Below are 25,230 nucleotides of genomic sequence, written 5' to 3' on the forward strand. Positions count from 1 at the left end.
CCTAGAGGCACTCCTCACGAGCCCCCGCTCTTCCGCAGGTCTTCTCGACGCAGAGATGCCGCTTCCCGCTGCGCAGGCTGGGGGCGGCCCCGGTGGCGGCGCGGCGGCCGTTCTCCACCGAGCTGAGCGACCTCTTCGCCCCGTCGTCGTCGGTCTCGAAGCGCCGGTCCCGGGGCCCCGTCATGGCCGCGAAGAAGGCCCCGGAGGGTGAGCCGTCTCTCGCTCGCGTCATTAGGGGTTCAGGGTGGGGTTTTTGGTTTGGGGAATCGGCGACCGTCTGTTCCGTGTTGCAATGGGGCGTCCGTTTTTTGAGGTCGATTGCTCGTGAGTTGCATCCGGCGCTAGGGACTAGGGACACAAGCAGTAGTAGGATTAGACGAATGAATTTGAGTGCAGTTTCCTGAGCTTCGGAGTTCTGAGTGAAATTTGCCCGTGGTCGTAGTTGGGACTGACGGGGTGTTCACTTGATGTATGCGTGTAACTTGAGCTTAATCTGGTCGGTTTAGCTTGATAGATGTTGCTCTTTGACAAATGTTTCATGCTGGGTCATTCCATTGTAATTAGGTCATTATGTATGCAATTTTTTATTTAAGGTGTCTATGCCTTCATCACAATTTGTCACCATGTTCTCTTTTTGGTCTGTATGAGACTTCCATCAATATAAGCTTTCTGCATCCAGTGTCTTGGTATCAAAGCAATCTTGGTTTTCATTTTGTGAATAACTAGAAGAACAGGTGAGCTTATTTTAGATGTTGGATGGTGGAAACAGTGCTCAGACGGTGGTGATTGTGCTTGTGATGATGCTAACCGATTGAGATTATATGCTATATATACCCAGAATATGGCAATTTGATGATTTAATGAATAATTTTGCTATTCTTAGAAGTTCAGAGTTAAAAGTTAGAAAAACTCTCCATGTTTAATATACCTGAGTGCAGTCATGGGGATAAAAGTTCCTTCCATTGAGAGTCTCAATAAGACATATGGTAGTCTCTTTTTTTTTGCGGGAAACAGTCTAGGTAGTCCGATTTGGCATGTTTCAAAATAAAATCTCTTAATGATATAAGTGTTTTGATCTGGACCATTTGAAACTGAAATAAGCATTTAGTTGATGTTTGACAGGTTGAGTCTCGTTTTAGTCATTGGTCCTCCTTGGGGTGTTAGAACACAGAGGTACCTAGAACTGATAGCTTGTCGGTTTTTCCTAGGTGCAAAACAAGAAGATGGGAAATACAAGCACACGGTGGATCTCCCAAAGACGAGTTTTGGCTTGAGAGCAAACTCTGTTATGCGCGAACCGGAGCTCCAGAAGTTGTGGGAGGAGAACCAGGTGCTGAAGAGGGTGTCCGAAAGGAATACTGGGGTGAGTTTACTTTTTCAAGTAGAGCTATAAATGAAAACGAAACTATTCATCTGACCTAGTTGGTTTTCTTGGTTGTTTGATTAGGCCACATTTACTCTTCATGATGGCCCGCCTTATGCTAATGGTGATCTTCACATGGGTCATGCGCTGAATAAAGTTCTCAAAGATATTATAAATCGCTACAAGGTATCAGCTATCCGTGAATTTCATCTAGCTGTACGCACATGTTTATTTGCAAACAATTGACATATTTCTTTTTGGGGGAAACAATTGGTACGGATTCATATTCTGTGTCAGTTCAATTTCTGGGCCACCCCATATTTTGATGCGTGTGCCATTATCTTCAAATGGTAAAGTCTGCATATTCAGCTTGATGTTGACAGTTCAACAAAGATTGGACCTATGTAAATGCCATTGCTCATGCTAGAATGCTAGATAAACCAGCTTAGGTTCTACAAGACTAAGAGTAATTGATTGTGTATGAGATATAAGATTCCAGATGAGAATTTTTTCTTGTATAAAATCTTATAATATGCTGGCTCTGGGTCACCTAAGTTCTTTTTTTTAGATGGACACCTAATTGTAGTTGATTCTGTATGACATGATGATTTTTATAAAATTTTATTATGTTGTCCTGGCAACTCACTTCTGTTGAAATGTTTTGAAGTCATTTTGTTCAATAATCAATGATGTGCATATTGATTTGGCGACCCTTTCTATTTTCTGATGGTGGTATGATCTAAATCCTTATCAGTACACAAATATGAATTAGAACATGGACCCAATGAAACCATAATTTTCCATTTATTCAGTGTTCTGATCCTCTCTTCTTTTGCACAGCTGCTTCAGAATCACAAGGTTTCCTTTATTCCTGGGTGGGATTGCCATGGCCTTCCGATAGAATTGAAAGGTAAGTTCAACTCTATATGACCTTTGGAAATGTTGCCATATTCAAAAGTGTATTTAATTGTGGTTATTTTGTTGTTGGGGTGGGTTCACTTAGAAGATGCCTGCTTTGCATGTGTTAGATTATAACCAAGTAACAGTTGATCATTTACTGCAGTTCTGAAGTCAATGGACAAAGCAACATTGAATGCTCTAACACCTATAAAATTAAGGCAAAAGGCTGCAAAATTTGCTAAAGTGACCGTTAATGCACAAATGAATTCTTTCAAGGTAATATTTTCTTCATTTTAAATTCTAGTGGCACTTATTTAAGTTTTGTGGTATTTCATGGTGTGTTTACAGTTTTCTAAGGCAAGGCCGAGTCATGTAGTAATGCCTGGCACATGTTCTTCTTGCTTACCGAAAGCCTTCAAAACGTTTTAGGTTTTAGTTCCTTACTGGTATATTAACAAATAACACCGTGCTTGCAGCGGATCGGTATATGGGCAGATTGGGACAGCCCTTACCTAACTCTTTCGCCAGAATATGAAGCTGCTCAGGTTTTCACTCTGTTACTCCTACTATTTATGTAAAAAATCATGGAAATGCATCTATATGTATCTATTCTATTCACTTGAGTGAGAGCTTGGAGCATTGTTTTTAAGGCGGTAAGGCGACCTAAGGCGAGCACCAACCGCCCTGGCGCATAAGCGCCTAAAGCAGGCATAATTGTAAGGTGCTGCCAGGGTGCCTTGCCGCCTAAGCATCCAAGGCGAGACGCCTTATAAACAATGGCTTGGAGATTGGATGACTTGATTGGGTTGTCAGCATCTCTATCTTGCTTGCAATTAGAGCAGCTATTTTTTCTGTTCTTTTGACCTGTTTACCATGCCAGTATAAAGACAATATGCTGGGGTATAATTCTAGTTTATGTTATGATAATTAATATCGACAGTTCTTTTCATCCTTATCAGGAGCCCTTACTGATAATTAAATTTTACCATGGCAGTAACAACCTTTTGTTTTGATATGCTAGTTGGAAGTGTTTGGTCAAATGGTTATGAGAGGATATATCTATAGAGGACGAAAGCCTGTCCATTGGAGTCCATCCTCACGTACTGCTTTAGCAGAAGCTGAGTTAGAGGTATGCTTAATCTTTCTATTCAATTGCATTAATTTATTGTCAAACACTTTGTTGCACAGTAATCTTTAAGTTAGTGTTAAATGCAAATGAATAATCGATAGTGTTGAGTATGCAAATAAACAATTGATAATTCTGAATTATTTCAATGTGGACTTAAATGCTGAATCATGCTTTAATTTTTGTTTTCTTTGTGAAGTTGCTTGGTCTAGTTTACTAGTTGTCTATCTAGTTTTTTGAGCAAAAGTTACCCTGTGTATGCCAACCTGTGTAACATGCTGCATGCCAACCTGTGTAACTTTCGTTTGTAAGTCCTTTCATGTTGAGATTAATGCCTATGTTTACCAACCAACCTGGTGTGTTTTTGCAAAACTTGTTACATAAAGTAGTCTTGCACTAAACCTATGTGTGATAGTATCACATGCTTTTACTGCCAATGGCTTTGGAACTTAAATTTATATGGTCACTCTGGTAGAAGACCTATTTGTGGATAATCTGAGAATCCTAGAAATTTTTATTTGTATTTTTGAGCTGTGTTGGAACTTTTGGGCATACAGGTGCTTATATTTTCTTCTGTTGTTGATTTATCTGTTGATTTTTCCTTACATATGCTCCTTTTACCTTTTCCAGTATTCAGAAAATCACGTTTCCAAAAGCATATATGCGGCATTCAAGGTTACCAGCCCGTCTAGCTCTGGGTTGCTAGATGAATTTCTCCCTAATGTTTGCTTAGCCATATGGACCACTACTCCATGGACAATTCCTGCTAATGCTGGTGAGATGATGCCTTGTTTGCTTTTATTTCAATGGAAACGTCCAGCGACTCTGAACTGGGGTGTCATGACAGCCACCTTAAAACAGTTTCGAAATTTTCAACTGGCGGGAGATGGATGACAGTAAAAGTAAAGTATTTGTCTGATTTCATGCTGTATGTCTATAACCAAATCAACTCATGGAAAATATATATTAAATTTCCATGTGGAGTTCTTTTTATAGCAATATGCTACTTTAGTTCCTAAAGTAGTATGAAATGCCAATATCATAGAATCAGCTAGCAGTATTGAAGATGCCGTAACTGATAATCAAGATAAATGAATATTAAGACTATTAAATAACATAGCTTGAACGCAAATCATGACACATACACTGGTAATGTATTGCATTTGAAGTTTTTTTAATTCCGCTACCTGACAATGACATTGTTTTAATTTCATTGGTACTATGGAATCAGAATTTCCTCTCTTACACTTGCATGGTTGTTGCACATACTGTGTACGAGTTTGCTTCAAACATTCCTTATTTTTTGGAATTGTACTAACTTGTGTAAAAACCTTTTCTTGTGTCAGCCGTTGCTGTGAACCCTGAGCTTAGTTATGCAGTAGTTGAGCTCCAGTCTGTACTGGAAAGTGAGTCAACATCTGGAGGAAAGCAACAAAAACTTGGGAGTATTTTGAGCTCTGGGATCGAGAAACCATTTATCATCGTGGCTTCTGATCTTGTCTCAGTTCTAGAGTCCAAATGGGGTGTGAAGCTTGTAATCAGGAAATCATTTCCTGGTTCAGTCTTGGAGCACTGTAGGTATTTATTTTGCTCTTCTAACTTCATTATGGTTGTGCTTGATTTTTTTTCATGCTATGCTTGGTGCCTTCAGATACCTCCATCCTGTGAATGGCAATGAATGTTCTGTTGTTATTGGAGGAGATTACATAACAACTGAATCTGGAACTGGCCTTGTTCACACTGCCCCTGGCCATGGCCAGGAAGACTACCTGACAGGTTTGAAATATGGTCTTCCTATTGTTTCTCCCGTGGATGATGAAGGGAACTTCACTGCCGAAGCTGGACAATTTAGTGGCTTATCTGTCCTGGGAGCTGGTAATGCTGCAGTTGTGAAGTATCTGGACGAACATGTTTCACTCATCTTAGAAGAGCCTTACAGTGAGTAACGTCACAATATGTATTCAGAGTTTTTGGTATAAAAGCCATGTGAATATCGAGGATTTTATTTAGAAGATTGTGTGCCCATTGTGTTTTTTGGTTGTCAGAACACAAGTACCCCTATGATTGGAGATCGAAAGAACCAACCATATTCCGAGCAACTGAGCAGTGGTTTGCCTCTGTGGATGGTTTTCGGGATGCTGCACTGGATGCAATCAAGAGAGTAACCTGGGTTCCTTCTCAGGTATTTAGCTGCTTTATTTCTTGAACTTAAAATTCGAATAAGCAACTGTGTTTATGTTCCTTTGGTTTATTGTCTCACTGAACCTCTTTGAACTGTTAATCTGCTTAGTACTGAAAACTTCACGCTTGGCAACAGTACTACTACTTGGGATGTTTGCTCAGTGCATATTTCTTATCTTAACTAGTGTACTTGTAGAAGAGCTTTAAGTTCAGTGCATATTTCTTACTTGTCTTGATTTTTTTTCCTTGGGCAACTGATTTCTTTGTTCCATATATAAGTTTCATGCAATATTGTTGTGTTGCCTACTTGCCTTCCAATATTGTTGAGTTACCTAATCGTACTCTTGAATTGCTATTGGTGTTGTCTGACAAGTTAACCTTGTTTCTTGCCTGTGTTTCAACATTCTCAGGGTGAAAACAGGATTGTTAACATGATCTCTGGCCGTTCTGACTGGTGTATTTCCCGGCAGAGAACATGGGGAGTTCCCATTCCTGTTTTTTATCATGTAGACACACAAGAACCTCTTATAACTGAAGAAACGATTGAACATATCAAGGGTATGCCGATGATTATGATTTCTTGCACTTCTTTGTTAGGTTCCCTCTGCATTTGCAACACCATCATTCTCAAGCAATTGCTAACTTAAATGTCTTGTTTCAAGGTGCCCCTCAAGGTTTTTTAGATAATGCTCCTATATCTTAACTTTCTGGTGCAACATATGGACTGAATTATCTTATGTGCCATATCTCACAGTATTTTCATCTACGACTGCATTTGACAATGTGGCGGTGAATTATGACAATCTAGCTTATCCAACCAGCTTTTGCCTATTTTGGTGCTTGTTTAACCAACTTATCTCTAGTTCCGTGAGTATTTTCCGACAGCAGATTATAGATTGAGCACATTGCATTATCAATATAATAAATAAGCACAGCTCAGCACATTCAGCAACCCTAAACTGAGCCTAAATACGTCTGCTGTATCTGTACCAAGTCCAGTTTAGAAATTTTCGAAGACATCTCTAAGATACATTATGTGATCCTTTATGACATGAAGCTTTGATCCATTTGTACTTGTACTTTCTGAATCATTATAAATGACCTTATGCTTGCCATGCTTTCTTTCCTTCTTACAGATTTTTTTTTCTTTACTAAAGATTGGATTTAGAATCACATGAATGCCCACCAATTCTTTTTTTGTTATGCAGCTATAGTGTCAGACAAAGGCAGTGATGCCTGGTGGTATATGAAAACCGAGGAACTTCTTCCAGATAAATATCGCGACAAAGCATCTGAGTATCGTAAGGGCACTGATACAATGGATGTTTGGTTTGACTCTGGTAGGATCCTGTCTTAATTATTCTGCTAATAATATATATTTTAGAAAGTTCAGTTGGTGATGATTATTATCAGTTGTGACAATGCATAAATCAGTGTTCACCATAGATCACTGTGTGTGTACGGGTGCCCGCACACTGAATCTTGACAGCTGCCATCATTTTAATTGCGGAGCCTTCAAACTGAGCCAAGCCACCCTAGTCATGTGTTATAATCTTGCATTGATGTCATTATTGGGCTTGTTATTGTGTATCCAATCCTCCGACTTATTTGGTTTTCGATGCCACCTTTTGTCCTGACGTCATTAGTCCTTACCTCTCAAAGCACTCATGTTTAATAATATATCTCGAGATTGAGCATTGTTAAGAACACTAATTATTTATTGATTCCACATCTTCTCTTGATTCAGGCTCCTCATGGGCTGCTGTTTCAGCAAAACGGGATGGCCTTAATTTCCCTGCAGATGTATACCTTGAAGGTTCAGACCAACATCGTGGATGGTTTCAGAGTTCGCTGTTAACCAGCATCGCTACTACAGGTAATTATGGCCTTATGGGCACCAGAAACACTTCTTGTTGCTACCTTACTTTCTTAGGAATAGATATTGCTTATATAAGATATATGTTACTGCGTCACACTAAGAGTCTACACCATGATTCATCAACAGTTCATTCTACAAGATATCTTTAAAGACATTTTCGTTATATTTTCTGTAAACTATTATCATATTTATGTAAAAAAATGAAAAATGATCCATATGCAATAATGCAATTATGTTTTATTTGTTTATTTTTTCATGAGAACTCTGAAATCTGAACACTCATCGCTCTTTGCTCTCAATACTTTTGGCATCTGAAATCTGGAGACTGACATAAGGTTCTTCGTTCTCCATTTTTCCCATTAAACAAACAGGAAAGGCTCCATATTCCAGTGTTATTACCCACGGTTTTGTATTGGACAAAGACGGTTTAAAAATGAGCAAATCTGTTGGTAATGTCGTGGATCCTGAGAAAGTGATTCTTGGTGGGAAAGATTCTAAGGTATGTTCCTACAGAAACTTGTGTTACTTTCTAGTTTTGAGGAGTGAAATATCTCTCAACCTTGTGCAGAAAGAGCCTCCTTATGGAGCAGATGTTCTCCGTCTATGGGTTTCTAGTGTTGATTACACTGGAGATGTGTTGATTGGTTCGGAAATCTTGCGCCAGATGTCTGACATGTATAGAAAACTACGAGGCACAATGCGTTTTCTATTAGCAAATCTCCATGATTGGAACGTAAGTTCAGGTGGCCAAGTATATATTGTCATTTCATTTTTTGATAATACCGATGCCCTAGCGAACAACAGATATTCTTACGCATTTAATTGTATTTTTTTGATGATTTGAACCCATACTCATTTTAGTGAACTTCTTCAGACTATATGCTTTTAACTTCTTTTCTCAGGCCAAAGCTTTGAACTAATTTTGGTTAGCTGAATATAATGCTTTGAGTTGGGAACTGTTTCATTAGATGTAGATAATAGGGAGGAGGGCATGATATTTCTTATATATACTCCCTAGCTAATACTACGTACTGTTAATATTTTTTAATTATTTCTCTAGTTTCCCTTATTTATTTTTACAGCGTTCCTTTCAGTGCATGCTTCTTCTCTAATCTTGTCTTTTTTTTATGTTCCTCTTTATAGCCAGAGAATTCTGTGCCCTACAGTGATCTGCCAAAAATTGATCAGTACGCACTTTTCCAACTGGAAAATGTTGTGGCTTCCATGAAGGATAGTTATGATAATTACCAATTCTATAAAATATATCAGGTGTGTAACATTTTTGCGTAGTCACACTAATTCAGACTTTCCCTTTCCTCCTTTTTTTACACTGTGCGTGTGTGTTCACGTGTTTCTATGCACATGCATGCGTAAACTATGTTTATCTGGTTTGGTATATTCAGGTCATATTTTTGATAAACACAAAGTGTGGCTACTGAATATATGGTTTGCCAATTAGGAGTTGGTTGGATTTGGATGATCAAATTTCCTGGAAGTGGAATGATCTTGTTCAGTTACTCCTTTGTTTTCATTCTGCATTCTGGAAGTTGTTTAATTTTCTTATCAGAATTTCAGATCACATGCGGTGCACAATTGTTATAGTATGTGATGCCATATGCTCAGGATGCCATTGTTGACATATGTTTCTCTCTAATTCAGACCCTTCAGAGATTCGCCATCGTTGGTTTGTCCAATTTCTATTTTGACGTTGCAAAAGACCGACTTTATGTTGGGTATGACATTCATCCAATGTTCATTTCCATCTGCATCTAGTTAGAATTGAATCTAGCTAGTGTTGTTTGTTAATGCAACTTATGTGATCTTATCTTATCAGTGGCCGAGTTAGCTACACAAGGAAAAGCTGCCAGACAGTCCTTGCTGCACATCTACTCTACCTTGTTAGGGCCATTGCTCCGATTATGCCACACTTAGCAGAGGATATCTGGCAGAACTTGCCCTTTGAACACACCTTGGAAGATGGATCTGTTGCCAAGTTTGCTTTTGATCTAAAATGGCCAGATAAGAATGAAGAATGGTGCTCGGTTCAAAAGGATGATGTTGATTTTCTGAGTGTTATCCTGGAGGTACACAACACTTCTGCATCACTTTAGAGGCATCCATTCATATACTAATAGTTGTGTTTCTTTGCCATGGTATATGGGTTGTAGGTAGATGTAGGGATGCAAGTGCTGCCCTCCCTGTCCTGCAAAACTATGCAATTAGCGAACTATAGCCACAAAATTAACACTGATGTGTACTGGGGTGTGTGATATGTGGTGCACTGCCTGCATCCCTAGTTGTAGCTTATAACTTGACCGATATATTCCTAGAGGCCAGCCATCTTTTCTTCAATAAATGTTTTATGAAACCCGTGCCGCCAACTTGGAACATTCCAGTTCAACACATCCAAGTTCCATCATATTGACCAGACACAGATGAAACCACTTCTGATGTGTAATACGCGCATTTCTGTTAAATTGGTTAATTAATTGCTACTACCTCTTGAACTGCCAAAACGTCTTTACATTAGTGAACAGAGGGTAACTAATGTAAGACGTTTTGGCAGTTCAAAGTTCAACTAGTGAACAGAGGGTGTAGACTAGAACATTTGCAGCTCTTTTATTATTATTATCATTTTATGGTCATTATTTTAATATATTTTGTTGCCACACATGAGTTCATATCTTCAGCACAGATTTCTTACAGATATTTTGCATTTGCTTGTTGACCAGTTGAGATCAGAGGTGAACAAGATTTTGGAGAACGCTAGAACAGGAAAGCTGATCGGCGCTAGTTTGGACGCAAAGGTTTATCTCCATGCTGAAAATCCCGATACGGTATCCAAACTGAAGGAGCTGGCTTCTGCAACCAATGATGCAGATGCCCTTCATCGCCTATTTATCACATCTCAGGTAGAACATTTGTCTTTCCTCAAAACCAGAGGCCCTCTTTCTGCATTCAATTGTGTTTTGACGTCTCCTCTTTTCTGTCTTTCTGAAGGTGGAGATTCTCCCATCCCTGAGTGAAGAAACCACATCAGGTGTGTCCTATGCGGGAAAGTTCAGCGACCCACGCACGGGAGAGATCTGGATCGGTGTGACTCGTGCGGATGGCGTGAAATGCGAGCGCTGCTGGGTTTACACCAAGGACGTTGGGTCGTTCGATGACCATCCTACGCTATGCTCGCGGTGCCACGGCGTCATTGATCTGCAACCGCATGCATCTCCTGCCGCCGCCGCTGTCGCTTGAAGAGCAGCGACCTGGATCTAACCTCCACTTCAATGTGAAGATTGCAGGTGGAATTCATCGTTTTTTGTTCTACGAAGAAAGCTTTGACCGTTATACTGAACAAAATAGAAGAGAAGATTTTTAGGGGCTCTTGAAACCGGTTTTGAACCCCATTTTCTTTGTATGTAATACAACACACATGCTTTACCAATTTTTAGTAATTAGAGTTTTTGACCTTCCTGTACCTGTATTGCAGAACTCCTCCCACTATACAGTAGATGAAACAATTTTGCACCTAAACTCGATGGATGTTGCTGATAAATAACAAGGCCACTGAAAATCCAGAGAACAATACACTTTTACAACAGCTTCCAAAAACAGCACATATGAGATGAATTACAGATTCCATTATCAATCGCAAAAGGTGTGAGGTCATCTAAGAGACGCATGCGGTGTGGGACCCTCCGGCAACTTAAGTGAGAGAGGTGACGTCACAAGACTGCCCAGGGTACTAGCCACTCGCACATTTTCCTCGGCAGAGAGAGGAGGGGGCTGACTTTTTTTTTTGGCAAGGAGAGGGACTGACGTTAGAGCGTACTTTCTCCGTCCATGAAAACGGTACATACACAAATTTTGGGACAGATTATGGAGTGAAGTAAAAAAATGCACAATTATTATATGAGACATGCTTTTTTATGGGGAAACTACGTCCTCGAGGTCAAGGTCTGAATTTCTTCATAATAGTACTCCTACTGACTTTGGCTTTAGTAATGAATAAATTCGCTTTGTCGGAATCCCTATAATGAGTAGCATTTGCGGCAGCCGAATAAACCAACTTTAAGATGGGATAAGATCAGTGGCGGAGCTTGAACGAAAAAGTTGGGTGGGCCAGACTGAAGAAGAACACAAAATTTTCTAAATTCTTACTCATAAGGACATATTACAAGCACCCAGGTCACAAGATTGAGCTAGCAGATATGTATATATATAATATATATGAACCAAAGTACAGTTCAACCATGAGTCACTATTGAGTTAGCTAATACAAAAGTGTCGAGACATTAGACATGGACCTACTCACATACAATCAACTCTCCAATCCTTCTTGCTTATAAAATCTGCAATGACTTCTTCGTGGCTGTAGTTTTCTAGAATTCCACCATCTATGTGAACTAACAAGTTATTAGCCAGGTTCTCATCTTCCATCTTATTGCGTAATCTTGTCTTAGTGTTCTTCTTCTTCTCTGAGTCTTATTTTCCTTTCCCATGACTACCTATATTGAAATTTGCATAAGATCAGATCATCAGGCTATTATTTATCACTAGCAGGACTGATCACTGGGTGTATGGAAATGAACAAAATCAGGTTATTGCTTATCAAATTTAGAATTTGGGGGAAAATTTTTACCTGTGAAGTATGCGTGCGCAGTGGCGGAGACAGGGGGGGACCAGCAGGGGCCCTGGCCCCCCTGACATTAGGAATTTGCTGCTAATTCACTGATGAACAGTGCGTAATTAGCAATTTTTTGATGCTTAAAGTCTATTTTTTTCTATGCTTTGGCCCTCCCCAACCTATTTTGACTACAATCGGCCCCCCTGATTCAAATTTCCTGGCTCTGCCACTGTGCGTGCGGCAAGGTGCTAAGTCATGGGGGCGCCAGCGACAGAATACAAAAGGAGAAGGGGCTGGCCTAGGTCATGCGCCAGATTTGGAGACTTGGCGTTGAAGGAGAACAACCGCAGGAATGGATGGCCGGCAGCACGCATGGCACACTGGATCCCGGCGGATGATGGGCGGCAGGAGGGAGCTGGGCAGGGGCGAGGCGAGATCCCGACGGGCGTCGCCACGGCGGTTGCTTCGAGAGATGGCGGGCGGCGCGCTCCGGTGGACCGTGTTCCCTGTCCACGGCGGTGGTTGTCGGCGGCGTGGCTACAACCTACATGAGTCTGGGTCTGAGAGGATGGGAAATTGGGGAAGGCCTGAGTGTGTGCCTGTGCGTGCAGTGTGCGTGAGACGAGTAGACGATGACCGATGGGGATAGCCAGTGCGTGCGTGGGCTAGTGGGTTGGTCTAAGACGACTAGTAGTAAAAACTTTTTTTGTCAAATTCCTGGGTGGGCCATGGTTCAGGTCTGCCCCTACAGAGCTCCGCCCCTGGATAAGATGCTCAATAGGACGTGAGGTTTAGTATCATGACAGTTTTCTTGTAGTAACACCGGCGAATCTCATCAAGAACTCTTTGTGCTTTGAAATGGGAAGGCGCAACCATCATCTCTTTACTCTTTAATTAACCCAACTCCAATGAGCTAAGTGTATGTAGAAAGTGAGGAGACCATAGGTTGAACGTTATTGGTCTTAATTATTGTACAATGAGAGAGAAGCATTTTTTCTAATTTAAAGTGTATTGGCAAGATAGAAGTACACTCTTTTATGAACAAATTTTAAATGCCAAATGTAACATATTCGTGAGAGAAGGGAGTATAGACGGCTGGTCCTATCTAATTCGTCCCCTTAAATGTATGTGATGCGTCCGTCCGTTAACAAATTCTTAAATTCATACAATGCCATTCAATGTAAATTAACTCCACGTACTACATCATAATTTCACACATAGCATAGGCTACTTTATCATAAATGCCATCCGACTACTATACAAAATTGTCATGCTTCTACTTTGTCATACATGTCATTGGACCTAGGAAAAATTGACAATGTTCTACATACCAACTTGGCGACTGGTAAAATCTTATGAAATAAGGGCCGTGGTTAGAGCTATGGAGAAAAGTTTACTAACGATTGCCCTTGCCCTTGCCCTTGCCATCTTCATCATGGAATTAGCGGGCGAAGACTCAATATGGATCCAGCCGACGCTGTCTGATCCATTAGTGGCTTCCTCCTCCTCCTCCTCCTCCTCTGTAGGGAGCAATACAGACCGCTCGACTCTGCTTCCTTGTGAAGGCGCGTGTCGTCCTTCTTTGCCGCTTCTTGAGGATGCAAGCACGGAGGGCCTCCTCATCCAAGTCGGCACGCGACTCCGCCTCCGCGGCCTCGCCCTTGAGAGCTGTCGCGACTTCCCGCGCCGTGTTCCTCGCACGGCGGGCACGCTGCCCTCTTGGCCAGTTGGGCCGTAAACCATGTTGGCGTTGACCTCCAACTCAGAGCCCGACGCCGCGGGGACAAGGTGCCACCAAAGGGGTTGTGCCGCCAGCCGATGGTTAGCACGTCCTGCGCCATTTACGCCGACGAAATGGATTCCCGCCGGATCGACTCGAAACACGGTTGGTCGCACTCCTCCCAGGAGCGGCAAAGAGCCATGCGAACGGACATCTCCTCCTTGTCCCCGCATGACATGAGGTCCAGTCGAAGGATTATGAGATCTCGGAGTCAGAATCCGCTGCCCACCATGCCGGAGAAGGCCGAAGATTGCCGGACAGGATCTTGGGGCGCATGCGGAGTGAAGTGATAGAGTTTGGTCCAAAATACAGGTGGTATGTAGATTTTTTTATTGAGGGGAGGATATTGTAGATATGTGTGTGTGCGCGCGCGCGAGTGGGTGTGTGCGCGCACGCGGTTCAGATGGCCAGCGTGGGCCGGATCTATACGTGGCCATGGGATACCCGCCTGGTCATCCCAGCCTGACCTGGCTCGAAAAAGTCTAATCCAGCCCGGTCTGACCTTGTCTATGGGCTGGGCCCGGGCCTAGATTTTGAGCCCGATTGGCATTTTTGCAATTTAAGGAAAAGGCCCGGCCCAAAGCTTCAGGGATTTTTTGACTGGTGGGATGGGCTTGGGCCTGAAAACCAGGCCCGGCGGTCGGGCCGGGTCAGGCCTGGTCCTAGGTTTTCTGCTTCGGGCTTTGTTAGGCCCCGTTATGGCCAGCTATAGCCTTGGGGAAGGCGGGTAGAAGGGCGGCTGGGTCGCTGTTTCGCGTTCGTGGAGCCCGGCTCCTACCCCCCCGCACAGATCATCAATCAAAAAAAAGATGAAACTCATGGGCACTAGCACCCATGGTTTATTGATATAGGAGAAGCATCCCTTGTGAGAAACCAGAAATTCGTCCCCGACGTGGCTCGAACCCTGGTTGCTGGAGACGCCACTGCGCTCCCTTGCCGCCACTAGGCTACAGCCTAGTTCTCCGCACAGATCATCAATCAACCCGGAGCCTAGCGTCCGGTTCCTTCTCGACCATCTGAATCCGTTTGCCTGTCCATGGGGCTAGTGATTGGATCAAGTGTCGAGTAGTTTGGCTGCTTGCATTGGTTTAAGCCGCACTGCAGGTTTAATACCAGTGCAACTGTCATCTGAATTTTGTATGAACTCCGCGACCACTGATAGCGATCAGCACGACCAAGGGTGGTGCAGAAACAGAGATAGTTAGATGAGCCGTCTGAGCATCTACGTTATCCTTGCATAGTCCATACTGCTTTAATTTTTTGGCAGTTATAATGTTTTCTCAGGACATACAATCCTTCTTTTATGTAGGCTTATTATTGATTCACTACGTGAAGATCCCCTATATGGTCAACAACTGCCGCCGGTGTCTGATAGTATAAATGAAAATGCATGCCAGCTCTGCAAACAGGAAAAACTCACTTTTGAACCCCCACCAATGTATTGCTTCCCTTGTGGTGCTCGGATAAGGCGAAATGGACCATACTATGCTTATGATACTCGTGATACCCACCACTCTGTCTGCATTCCATGTTACAATAAGTCCCGTGCTCACACCATTGAGGTTGAAGGACAGATGTTTCCGAAGGCCCGATTTCAGAAAAAAAGAAATGATGAGGAAACTCAAGAATGTGTAAGTTCCGTATTTCTATTCTGATGGTTGTATAACTGTAGTTTTGATTATATTTGTTTTTTACTAAATCTCTCTGAATGATGCATTCCACAGTGGGTTAATTGTGAAAGATGTAATTGCTGGCAGCATCAGATATGTGCTCTGTTTAATGACATAAACTATGATGTAGAACAAGCATATACTCCCTCCGTTCCAAAATAGATGACCCAACTTTGTACTAAATTAGTACAAAGTTGGGTCATCTATTTTGGAACGGAGGGAGTACTTGCCTGTATTGCTATATTGAGGAAGTGAAGCGTGGGCTGCACGTGCCTTCACCACAGAGTGCTGTTCTTGGGGCAAGTGATCTGCCAAGAACTGCTCTTAGCGATCATATTGAAGAGCGGCTTTTTAAACGGCTTAAGCTGGAGAGACAGGCTCGTGCAGTTCAGACAGGACGTAGTTTTGACGAGGTTAGTGAAACTAAGTGTTGGTGGAAGTGCACGTGTACTTCATTTGTTTATGTTTCTCCGCAATGCATGGCTCCTTAATGCACTCTGGTAGTATATTACCTTTTGTGACAAAACATATGCTACCTGATAGTGTTTTTTAAGTGCTTACACACTATGCAAATCCTTTTAAAAAATACCATGCAAATAATTGCAGCCTACTGTAATGATTGTCCTGTCCATGTTTTCGCTTACCGGATTTGAAAGGAGAAAAAACAGACCAAATGTGGGGCCTGTTTAATTTTTCTTTCAGACCCCATAGCAACTTTTTCCATCAACCAGGATGACCTAGCAGTTTATCTAGCTGTATACTCCCACCTGGTATGTAATGAGGAACCATTTTGGAGAATTAACTAATAGTATGAATTACCCATTTATTGTTCGGAAGGGGTGCTTCAACTATATATTAAAGGCTTATAGAAAAAAAACAGATTGTATTGTATTTATAGTTTGCAATACAGGCATATAGTGCAATTTTTTTCATCTGATTATTTACGACCCAATAAAAAAACACAATAACAGCAAATGGACTACAAAAAAGATGGATGGCTTGAACAATCAACCTAGGAATGATCTTTTTGGCAGCTTAGAGACCTGAAGTCTGAAGTGTATATGAGCTTTGCTTACTTGTGTACTTGAAGTATGTTATATATCTTGATGCTTTATGCGCTTCTTTTTCTATGATGTCTTGTTGAGTTCTGATTATGTATTATTTGAGACAGGGACTTCCTGTAACTTGAATCACATCAGACACCATATATTTTGGCATCATTGTGAACTAGTATTTTGATAGAAATGTTCCCTCCATAAGTCTAATTGTTCCATATTTGTTAGGTTGCTGGAGCAGATGGTCTTGTGGTCAGAGTTGTTTCATCAGTGGATAAGAAGGTTGGAGTTAAACCACGTTTTTTGGAAACTTTTCAAGAAGATAATTACCCGACGGAATTCCCTTACAAGTCCAAGGTAGGAACTTATGCCTAAAGTATAAATTATGCTGACAACAGAGAGAGATATCCATGATTCTATTCCTATGATTGTTGGCAGGCTGTTCTTTTGTTCCAGAAAATAGATGGTGTAGAAGTCTGCTTATTTGGAATGTATGTTCAAGAATTTGGTGCTGAATGCGCTTTCCCGAACCAACGTCGTGTTTACTTGTCATACCTGGATTCTGTGAAATACTTCAGACCTGGGATTAAAGCAGCCACTGGAGAGGCCTTGCGTACATTCGTCTACCATGAAATTCTGGTAACTTGCTGCATATGCTGAATTTTAATCACAGTTGTGAATATATTTTCTGTTGCTAGGCTAGTCAGAAAAAATTCCTGTATGAAACTACTAGACGTGATGTCTTCCTCTCTGAGCTAGCATTTTCCTGTAATCTTACACCAGTTCTCGATGTGTACAGATAGGATATCTTGAATACTGCAAGCAGCGTGGATTCACAAGCTGTTATATATGGGCTCGCCCACCTCTGGAAGGTGATAACATTTTTTATTGCAATCCTACGATTCAGACGACTCGAACATCTGACATACTCCGGGAGTGGTAAGGCCTTGGATTGACACACGTGTTTCTCTGCTTACATTTAGCTCCTGGTTGCATGATTTCAAATGTCTTACACACTCAGGTGCTTAGCCATGATTCGAAAAGCTACTAAGGAGGAGATTGTTGTTGAGCTTACAAATCTGTATGACCATTTCTTCATTACTACGGGAGAGTGCAAGGCTAAGGTTACTGCTTCTCGTTTGCCTTACTTCGATGGAGGTTACTGGCCAGGAGCTGCTGAAGATATGGTCAATCAACTGCATCAAGAAGAAGATGACCAAAAGCTTCAGAAGAAGGGTAATGCAAAGAAAATTATTAGAAAAAGAGCTCTTGAAGCTGCTTGCCACACTGATCTAAGTGGAAACGCTTCCAAGGATGATATGCTGATGCAAAAGGTAAGTTTATTCTGTGATTCTCTTGCACCTCTTGTAATACTGCATATCTCTCGGAACCCCCTCATTTTTGTGAAAATGTACTTGTTGTTTGTTTCAGTTCGGTGACATCTTTACCATGAATTCGATTTTGATGTATGCAGCTTGGGGAAACCATTTATCCAATGAAGGAGGATTTCATTATGGTCCATTTGCAGTATTCTTGTAGCCACTGTCGTAGCTTTATGTCGTCTGGAAAACGTTGGGCTTGTCATCAATGCAGAAGTTTTTACATCTGTGACAAGTAAGTCAATTTCTTGAACCATATGACGCCTGTGCTATAGAGCCCACGTGTACTTGATCTATATGTGATCACAATTGAAATCGAAAGCATCTGTATGTGCCAACAGGTTTTTGCATCATTGCTCTTTCTCAGGGCCAGGTGCCTTGAAAGAAACAGGTGCCCAGGCACTTGCATGACAAATTATATACTCCCTCCGTCCCGAATTAAGTAGCTTTGTCTACCACACAAACTGTTGTATCCTTGAACTGGGGTGACTCTTGGGGTCACCCCAGATGACCGCATATTCCTCCCCTGGAAAGGCAGGGGGCACTGATGTCCTCATGTCCACCCCAACCATGGCATCAGGCCTAGCTGGGGGCTGGCGACACCTTAATAGCCCAGCTGTATTGGTGAGATTTTTGTGATGAAATTAACCACATGTGCTGGAAAATTCTGTACGTACATAAGAAGTATTATATCCTTGGGATGAGTTGTTTTGTACTACTCCCTCCATCTCAAGATAAAGTGTCTCAAGCTTAGGTACAACTTTGTAGTAGAGTTAGTATAAAGTTGAGACACTTACTTTGGGACGGAGGGAGTATGAAGTTACGTATACCGCTCGCCGTTTTAGAAAAACCTTTAGCTCTTGTAAAGTTATGTTTGTGAACATTCATATTTTCCTGTTGCATGCAGGTGCTACAGTGCAGAACAAGAGCTTGAAGAGAGGGAGAGGCATCCGAGCAATAGTAGAGAAACACATAAGCTCCATCCGGTAACTAACCAAGACTCTTCTGTCTTCAGGCAAAAATGAAAAGAGGAAATCAGTAGTAACATCTTCTAACTTGATGTTTTTCATTTAGGTTGACATTGTGGGTGTGCCTGAAGAGACAAAGGATGGAGACGGTATCATAGAAAGCAAGTTTTTCGACACCAGGCAGGCGTTTCTCAGTCTTTGTCAAGAGAACCATTACCAATTTGACACCCTTCGCCGTGCCAGGCATTCGTCGATGATGGTGCTGTACCACCTACATAATCCCACTCTCCAGCGTTTCAATAGGGCTGTGTAGTTACTCCAGTCTGTAGGGGGTGTATATATATTTGCATATGTATGCCAGGACCAGCCCTGACGTTCCACTTATGAAGCAGGCCGAGAAACGGTAGTGACTGTTTTACCGAACTCATCTATCTTTGCTCCGTGGAGAAAGCTGTGACTGTTATACCGAATCTCAACTGAACAAGAGGCGATTGAGGCGTGTATTAATGTTGCTGGATATGAGTTTGATGTTTCATGCCAACATGCATTACTTAGTGCTGCTACTTATGGCTTAGCTTTCTGCAGTCATTTTCCACCTGGACACTTTCAAGAAATGTGTAAAATGTTGCGAGATCTAAATGCCTGTTTGTGCCCTGAGTTTGGAATGCCACTTACCATTCAACAGTACAAGCTGCTTACTGCTACCATGCTCGTTGACAGTCTGATTAAGAGTAGGCCGAGAAACGGTAGTGACTGTTTTACCGAATTCATCGATCTTTGCTCCACGGAGAAAGCTGTGGCTGGTGACTGTTATACCAAATCTCGACTGAACAAGATAGAAGAGGAGATTTTTTTAGAAGAGGAGATTTAGGGGTATATGGAACTTGTTTCTTTGTTTTGGCGAAAGGGTCTAGATCTATTATAAAGGTTCATCAGAAGTACAAAAGATTCCAAACATAATTAAAACTATACCGAGGTCCTTGGACCACCGGACGACCACTACCGTCACCAGAACGAGGTGTTGAAGTACCATTGTCACTGCTTCTCTATCAAAGTCGGTTGGCTTGACCTCATCAATGACAGTCGAAAAATCTTTGTGCACGTGCCTCTAAGGACCAACGACCTAGAGCCACTGTTGGAGCTACATTGTGGCCGAATAGGCCATGGCCCGCCCAGACTTTTAGCAAAATTACAAAACTATACTACATAGGATCAGCAGCCTAGACTTGGGGTCAGTTTCGATCTGGCCCGCCCAACTTTGTATTTGTAGCTCCGCCACTGCCTAGAGTTGCAGCCGGCACGACTGAACTCTTGAATTAATACGAAGCGTCTGACATGCAAACACAGGCCGAGAAACCTAACCTCGCCGCCCGAAAGAGATGGAAGGAATCTATGTCGAGCTCCATTGAACCCATTTTTTATGGATGAACTCGAGGAGGATCAAAACCCGAAAGTCCAACTCAAAGGTGAGACAACGCCATCCACCTGGACGCTATCCATGCTAAAATTATAACACAACCTAAACTACTAGCCGGAGCCAATGCAATAGGATTTCCCTCCCCATCACCAGCCGCTATAGCGGTAGGCAGAGGGAGGACAATCCATGGGTTGGTTAGTGGAGCCGAAAGAGATTATATCTGTAGTTGTCGCCGTCACTTACATCTTTTGAACCCCATATTTTTTCTCATGTGCAACATACAATCTTTACCAAGAGTATTAAAGTTTTGACCTTTCTATAATTGCATTGAAGAGCACAAATTTGTGATTCAGTTTTGCGCATAAACTATGTATGGCACTTCCCCAGAAAAAAAACCTATGTATGGCACTTTCCGGGAAAAAAGAAAGAAAATAAACTATGTATGGCACTAAGCCATGTGCATGTTGCTGATAAGAAAACTATGGCACTGATAATTCAGATTGATAAACCATTACAATGGCTTCCAAAAACGGCAGATGACATGAACTACAAATTCCATTGTAAACAAAAGGTGTGATATTACTTGAGAGACGTTGCGGTAGGGCAAGCTCTCCCCTCTAGGCTTTGCTGGTGAGTCCATGAATTCGCCTTCCCTCTACCTACCGCTCTGATGGCCGATGGCGTGGAGGGGATCCCGGTGCCTTCGCTCCGACTAGTAGTTTAGGTTAGAGTTTTCAGTCCTCGCAAGTGCAGCGCTCAGGCGGACGACGACGCTTTTTCTTCGAGTTTGTCTTCAGAGTTTCGGTCCGCCTTGAGTTTGTCCATTCAAACATATTCGGCGAAGCTCCGGTGTAGATTCTCACCATCTCCTTGGAACAACGAGGTTATGGTTTCTCAGCGTGTGTGCGTGACAACGAGGTTTGATGCCAATTTCTTCATATCTATTCAGGTTGAACGACGACGGCTGCGGCTTCAGGGTGCTGATCCTTAGGGGCCATGCACGAAAACTTCTCAACTATCATCGTTAAGGTCAAGCCGGCTCCAGCAGGGAAGCGACGATAACAGCATGTCGACGGTTCATTCTGACGAACGACTGTAGTGGTTGTTCGCTGGTTTGGAGACCTCGAAGTAATTATTATTATGCTTGAGGTGATTTGTACTCTGATGAACTTTTCTAATAGATCTGATTTTATTTTATTTTTTGAAAAGAATCTAAGAGAGGCTGCCCATGGGACTGTAGGGTGGGACCCACGGACAGCCTCAGAAAGAGTACGACTAGATGACGTCGCAGGACTGCCCAGAGCACTAGCCACTCGCACCTTGTCTTCTTCCTCGGCGGGAGGGAGAGAGGGAGAGGGGCTGACGTTACCCCCCGCACAGATCATCAATCAAACCGGAGCGAGCTCGCGTCAATTCCACCGCCAGGGCGCGCATTAATCAGATTGGAGTCGCGGCCTGAGCCGCTCCGCCCGCGACCACCCCTCGGATCGACCCGGCGGCCGGAGGAGGCGCGCGCGCGCGGGCTGCGGAGCGGGGCCCGGGGGCGACTACCCCACTGCATCGGCGATGCCGCAGCGGGGCGGCGCGGCGCCCGCCGCCCCCGCCCCCGAGGAGGACGCGCTGTGAGTCCCTGCCCTAACCCCTAGGTCGGTCCAGTAGACGCTCCGTCTGTGCGCGCGCCTGCGGCGATCTCTGATCTCAATTCCGCGGGAATGGCGGTGGAATTTCGGGCCCGTCTCGTCCCATGTCAGGCTCCGTGGTGTGGTCCGCAGTTCACTCGCGGCAGGGTTTTGATTCCGCGGTGTTGGTGCCGCATGCCCCAGCCATGGGTTGAAATTTTCCGCGCTAGTGCGTTGAATGCGAGAGCAGAGGTGGGGCGGGGAGCGGCGCAGCGTTGGCTAACGTTTTGGCCTTCTGTATTTGTGTCCTGTCTGTGGTCCGGAGTTTTGTTGAAGGTGTGTGAGGTTTGCAGCAATAATGTGAAAAAAACAAGGCGCGGGGCTAGTTTTCTGAATCTGCATTTCATCCCCCATGTTACTGTTTGGTGCTTGTGCGTAGGTTTCCTTCTTGATGGTCTGAATCCCTTTGCCTGTCCATGGGGCTGGCGATTGGATTGAGTGTTTCTTCAATTGGCTGCTCGGATTAGCTTAAGTTGCAATGCAGGATTAATCTCAGTGCAATTGTTAACTGAATTTTGTATGAACTCCATGATAGCTAGCAGCACGACCAAGGGTGATGCAGAAATAGAGTTAGTTAGCAGAAACAGAGATAGTTAGCTGAGCTGTCTCGGCATTTACGTTATCCTTGTATAGTTCTTATTGCTTTAGTTTTTGGCAATCATACTGTTTCTTCTGTTTGCGTAATCTTTTTTTCTATGTAGGTTTATCGATTTACTACATGAAGCTCCCCTGTCTGGCCATCGAGAGCCTAGGAGCATAGTCAGTGGCACCTTGTACTGTATATTGTTGGTAAGGACAAGTTTCTTAGTACCAATCTCATTTATTGTTATCATGCATAAAGAAGATTGCCTTGGGTATAAGTTTGTTTTGTAAATTATCCAAACCAACTACAAAATTATGTATTTTATCATCCCATGGGACTGTCATTAGTCAGCAAAACGTTGTTTCACTTTCTGTATCCACTTTTATGATAGCTGTTCTTTCTTATTCTCTAGGTAGGTTATGCTGCTGTGTCTGTGTCAGCTCCATGGATATTTCTTCGTGTACCAGGCATGATCCCTCCATTGCTATGCAGCTGCAATGTTATCCTTCTGCTTCTTACAGGTTTTCTATCAGATTGACTGGCTCATTTTTTTTGTTTGTTTCAAGTTATGTCTCTTGACGTGATGTATTTACTTAATGTTCATGCGGAATTCAACGCAGGCATTTTTCAACAATATTGGGTTCACCAGGTCAGGAAAGTGAGGTTGCAGGTACGGCCGATCAAAAAGATACTATACTTTAGTGTGTTTTGTTTCTTCATATTTCATGTAATAGTGGTGATATGTTTGTTGGGGTAATCAATTTGATCGACACTTCGTAAGTTTCATGAATATATGCTTCCCAGTGAAAAGTCTTTTCTATTATTCTCCTCAATAGGTTTCAGTGTTATGTTTGAATATAAATATGATCAGCTTTTATGTCCCCTTATCATTCTGTTACCTTCTGTGCTATAGTTGCATTTTGTTACCTTTCTTTTTATTGTACTTTAACATGCCGTGTCTCTTTTGACATGCAGGGCTATTATGATTTTAGCCAAAAACTGAAGCACATTGCTCGACTTCCATTTGCCACTATTGCTTATGGTGAGCAGTACCAAACAAATTTGTACGATGCTCTAAACCAGAATTTATCATTATTTTATAAATTATAACTAGCATTATAGTGAGCTGCTGCTTCATTTATGTGCTCACATTTCACCTTGGTTCCATCTCTTGAGAGTGTGTATAGCTTTTGGTTCTAACTTTTATCTTCTTAGGGCTGATTTAATAATCTATTAACACAATGAATTAAGGTCTAGGTGATTCATGCATTCTAATGTTTCGCAGTGAAACTGACTCATTGTTATTGTGTATTGCTTCTGCAGGCACTGCTTTAATGCTCTTAATCATAGTCTGGCAACCTTTTGTACATATACTATCAATTTCATTGTTACTAAGGTACACCTTTGCCACTGTATTTAGCCTCTGTAAATTTGTGAGATCTCTCTTGAATCATAATTGTTTACTGGAAGTTGAGGATACCTAAGCTTACCTGGGATGATTTTCTGCAACTTGGCAAGAAAAGCATTATGCCATTTAACTTAATCTATACATTGTACTACAAAGCAAAATACATGGGCATGTTCTCAAGCAAAATGGCAAGAGAAGGCAATGCATGGGCGTATATGGCATGTTTCTGTTGTTTCATTCTAAAGTTTCAGTTGGTTACTTATGTTGTTGTGTTTAAACCCGTATTCTAGTATTCTGTTCTGTTGACATAGGTTCAGCTGTCAGTTGGCCCAAAAATTAGAGTTCCTGGGCTGAAGTTTAACATGTTTATCGCTTCGCGGAGCCTGTTTCTAACTTTTATAGTATAGTATGCCAAGCTAAACTGATCTTACAATTCCAGTTGCCATAATGCAGGATTACTATCGTGGTTGAAGCAACATGTGCTGGATGCTTTATGAGCTTATACATATGTGAGTTAAATTGTTGTTTGTTACTCCCTCCGTTAACAAATATAAGATGTTCTAACTTTTTCTGAATCGGATGCATATAGACACGTCTTAGTGTTTTTATTCACTCATTTCAGTCCGTATATAATCCATATTGAATTATCCAAAACATCTTATATTTGTGAATGGAGGGAGTACCTTTTAGATAGCTAGAATCATGTCAATTTGTTCTGTAAGTTTGTTACCATGGCACACATCTTCAAATTTCTGTGAAATCTTCATTTTTACAACCACGATTAGCTTTATTTCTTTCGGAATTATACTAAACAAGCAATGCTGCCATTCCTTGAATGGTATTCCACATGTTTCTCATGATATTCTTTCAGTTTCATCCACCTAATGAAATACATGTGCCTTGTGTTTTTTCCCCTTATAAATGCATGTTTGCTCCCATTAGATGGTCTTAAGATGCAATGTCTGATTGGTTCCTTTTACAGGGTATATCCATAAGTACAACTCTTTGGATGGGCGGCCTGATATCTTGCAGTCATTATATTCTGCACTTCAACCATCTACTACGACTTTGGAAGATCGAAGGTACTTAAGTAACACTCAGTATCAGCAGCCAGCCGATTGAAATGATATTTATTACTGCACATACAACATCTGTCTTCTTCACACAGTCTGCACCACGGCAGACTTGGGGGGGGGGGGGTGTTTCCTGTGTCGGATAGGA

General features: G+C 42.2%; 3 protein-coding genes across 4 annotated transcripts in view; all 3 read left to right on the forward strand.

Annotated features, from left to right (window-relative positions):
- Nucleotides 1-55: 55 nt before the first annotated feature.
- LOC119318118 (isoleucine--tRNA ligase, chloroplastic/mitochondrial-like) lies at nucleotides 56-10,977 on the forward strand. 2 transcript variants are annotated; one of them, XM_037592642.1, is made up of 21 exons: nucleotides 56-207; nucleotides 1,123-1,363; nucleotides 1,448-1,549; nucleotides 2,204-2,273; nucleotides 2,427-2,539; nucleotides 2,740-2,808; nucleotides 3,285-3,392; nucleotides 4,020-4,164; nucleotides 4,736-4,967; nucleotides 5,041-5,327; nucleotides 5,435-5,571; nucleotides 5,981-6,128; nucleotides 6,779-6,910; nucleotides 7,318-7,446; nucleotides 7,821-7,948; nucleotides 8,018-8,182; nucleotides 8,593-8,718; nucleotides 9,109-9,182; nucleotides 9,284-9,533; nucleotides 10,182-10,361; nucleotides 10,450-10,977. In XM_037592642.1, the coding sequence occupies exons 1-21, from the start codon at nucleotides 56-58 to the stop codon at nucleotides 10,696-10,698; spliced, it is 3,237 nt and encodes a 1,078-aa protein (XP_037448539.1). In that variant the 3' UTR covers nucleotides 10,699-10,977. The 2 variants fall into 2 exon arrangements, with proteins under 2 accessions (XP_037448539.1, XP_037448538.1); XM_037592641.1 differs by lacking the exons at nucleotides 56-207; nucleotides 1,123-1,363; nucleotides 1,448-1,549; ... (3 more) ...; nucleotides 3,285-3,392; nucleotides 4,020-4,164 and having other exon boundaries at nucleotides 4,763-4,963.
- Nucleotides 10,978-13,451: 2,474 nt separating this feature from the next.
- On the forward strand, nucleotides 13,452-19,516 carry LOC119316016 (probable histone acetyltransferase HAC-like 1). The gene is made up of 10 exons (XM_037590420.1): nucleotides 13,452-13,804; nucleotides 15,160-15,481; nucleotides 15,778-15,933; nucleotides 16,804-16,932; nucleotides 17,014-17,214; nucleotides 17,375-17,514; nucleotides 17,597-17,909; nucleotides 18,050-18,189; nucleotides 18,862-18,940; nucleotides 19,029-19,516. Exons 1-10 carry the CDS (start codon nucleotides 13,452-13,454, stop codon nucleotides 19,233-19,235), a joined length of 2,040 nt encoding a protein of 679 aa, XP_037446317.1. The 3' UTR covers nucleotides 19,236-19,516.
- Nucleotides 19,517-21,650: 2,134 nt separating this feature from the next.
- Nucleotides 21,651-25,230, forward strand: part of LOC119318119 (protein FIP1-like) — a 6,010-nt gene continuing 2,430 nt past the window's right edge. The window contains exons 1-8 of the mRNA XM_037592643.1: nucleotides 21,651-21,961; nucleotides 22,720-22,807; nucleotides 23,014-23,122; nucleotides 23,222-23,271; nucleotides 23,577-23,643; nucleotides 23,925-23,997; nucleotides 24,463-24,518; nucleotides 24,992-25,091. Of these exons, the coding sequence (XP_037448540.1) occupies nucleotides 21,906-21,961; nucleotides 22,720-22,807; nucleotides 23,014-23,122; nucleotides 23,222-23,271; nucleotides 23,577-23,643; nucleotides 23,925-23,997; nucleotides 24,463-24,518; nucleotides 24,992-25,091 (599 nt within the window). The 5' untranslated portion in view covers nucleotides 21,651-21,905. The remainder of the gene's footprint in view (nucleotides 21,962-22,719; nucleotides 22,808-23,013; nucleotides 23,123-23,221; nucleotides 23,272-23,576; nucleotides 23,644-23,924; nucleotides 23,998-24,462; nucleotides 24,519-24,991; nucleotides 25,092-25,230) is intronic.

This window comes from Triticum dicoccoides, chromosome 6A (genome assembly GCF_002162155.2).
Source record: "Triticum dicoccoides isolate Atlit2015 ecotype Zavitan chromosome 6A, WEW_v2.0, whole genome shotgun sequence".
Lineage (NCBI taxonomy): Eukaryota > Viridiplantae > Streptophyta > Magnoliopsida > Poales > Poaceae > Triticum > Triticum dicoccoides.

Excerpts from the sequence above, each read along its gene's own strand:
- LOC119318118 (XM_037592642.1), top strand. The coding sequence starts at position 56 with ATGCCGCTTCCCGCTGCGCAGGCTGGGGGCGGCCCCGGTGGCGGCGCG. Across the intron at positions 1,550-2,203 it reads ATATTATAAATCGCTACAAG|CTGCTTCAGAATCACAAGGT; the intron begins GTATCAGCTATC and ends TCTTTTGCACAG. Across the intron at positions 9,534-10,181 it reads TTCTGAGTGTTATCCTGGAG|TTGAGATCAGAGGTGAACAA; the intron begins GTACACAACACT and ends CTTGTTGACCAG.
- LOC119316016 (XM_037590420.1), top strand. The coding sequence starts at position 13,452 with ATGGAGAAAAGTTTACTAACGATTGCCCTTGCCCTTGCCCTTGCCATC. Across the intron at positions 13,805-15,159 it reads CCCTCTTGGCCAGTTGGGCC|GCTTATTATTGATTCACTAC; the intron begins GTAAACCATGTT and ends TCTTTTATGTAG. Across the intron at positions 18,941-19,028 it reads AAACACATAAGCTCCATCCG|GTTGACATTGTGGGTGTGCC; the intron begins GTAACTAACCAA and ends TTTTTCATTTAG.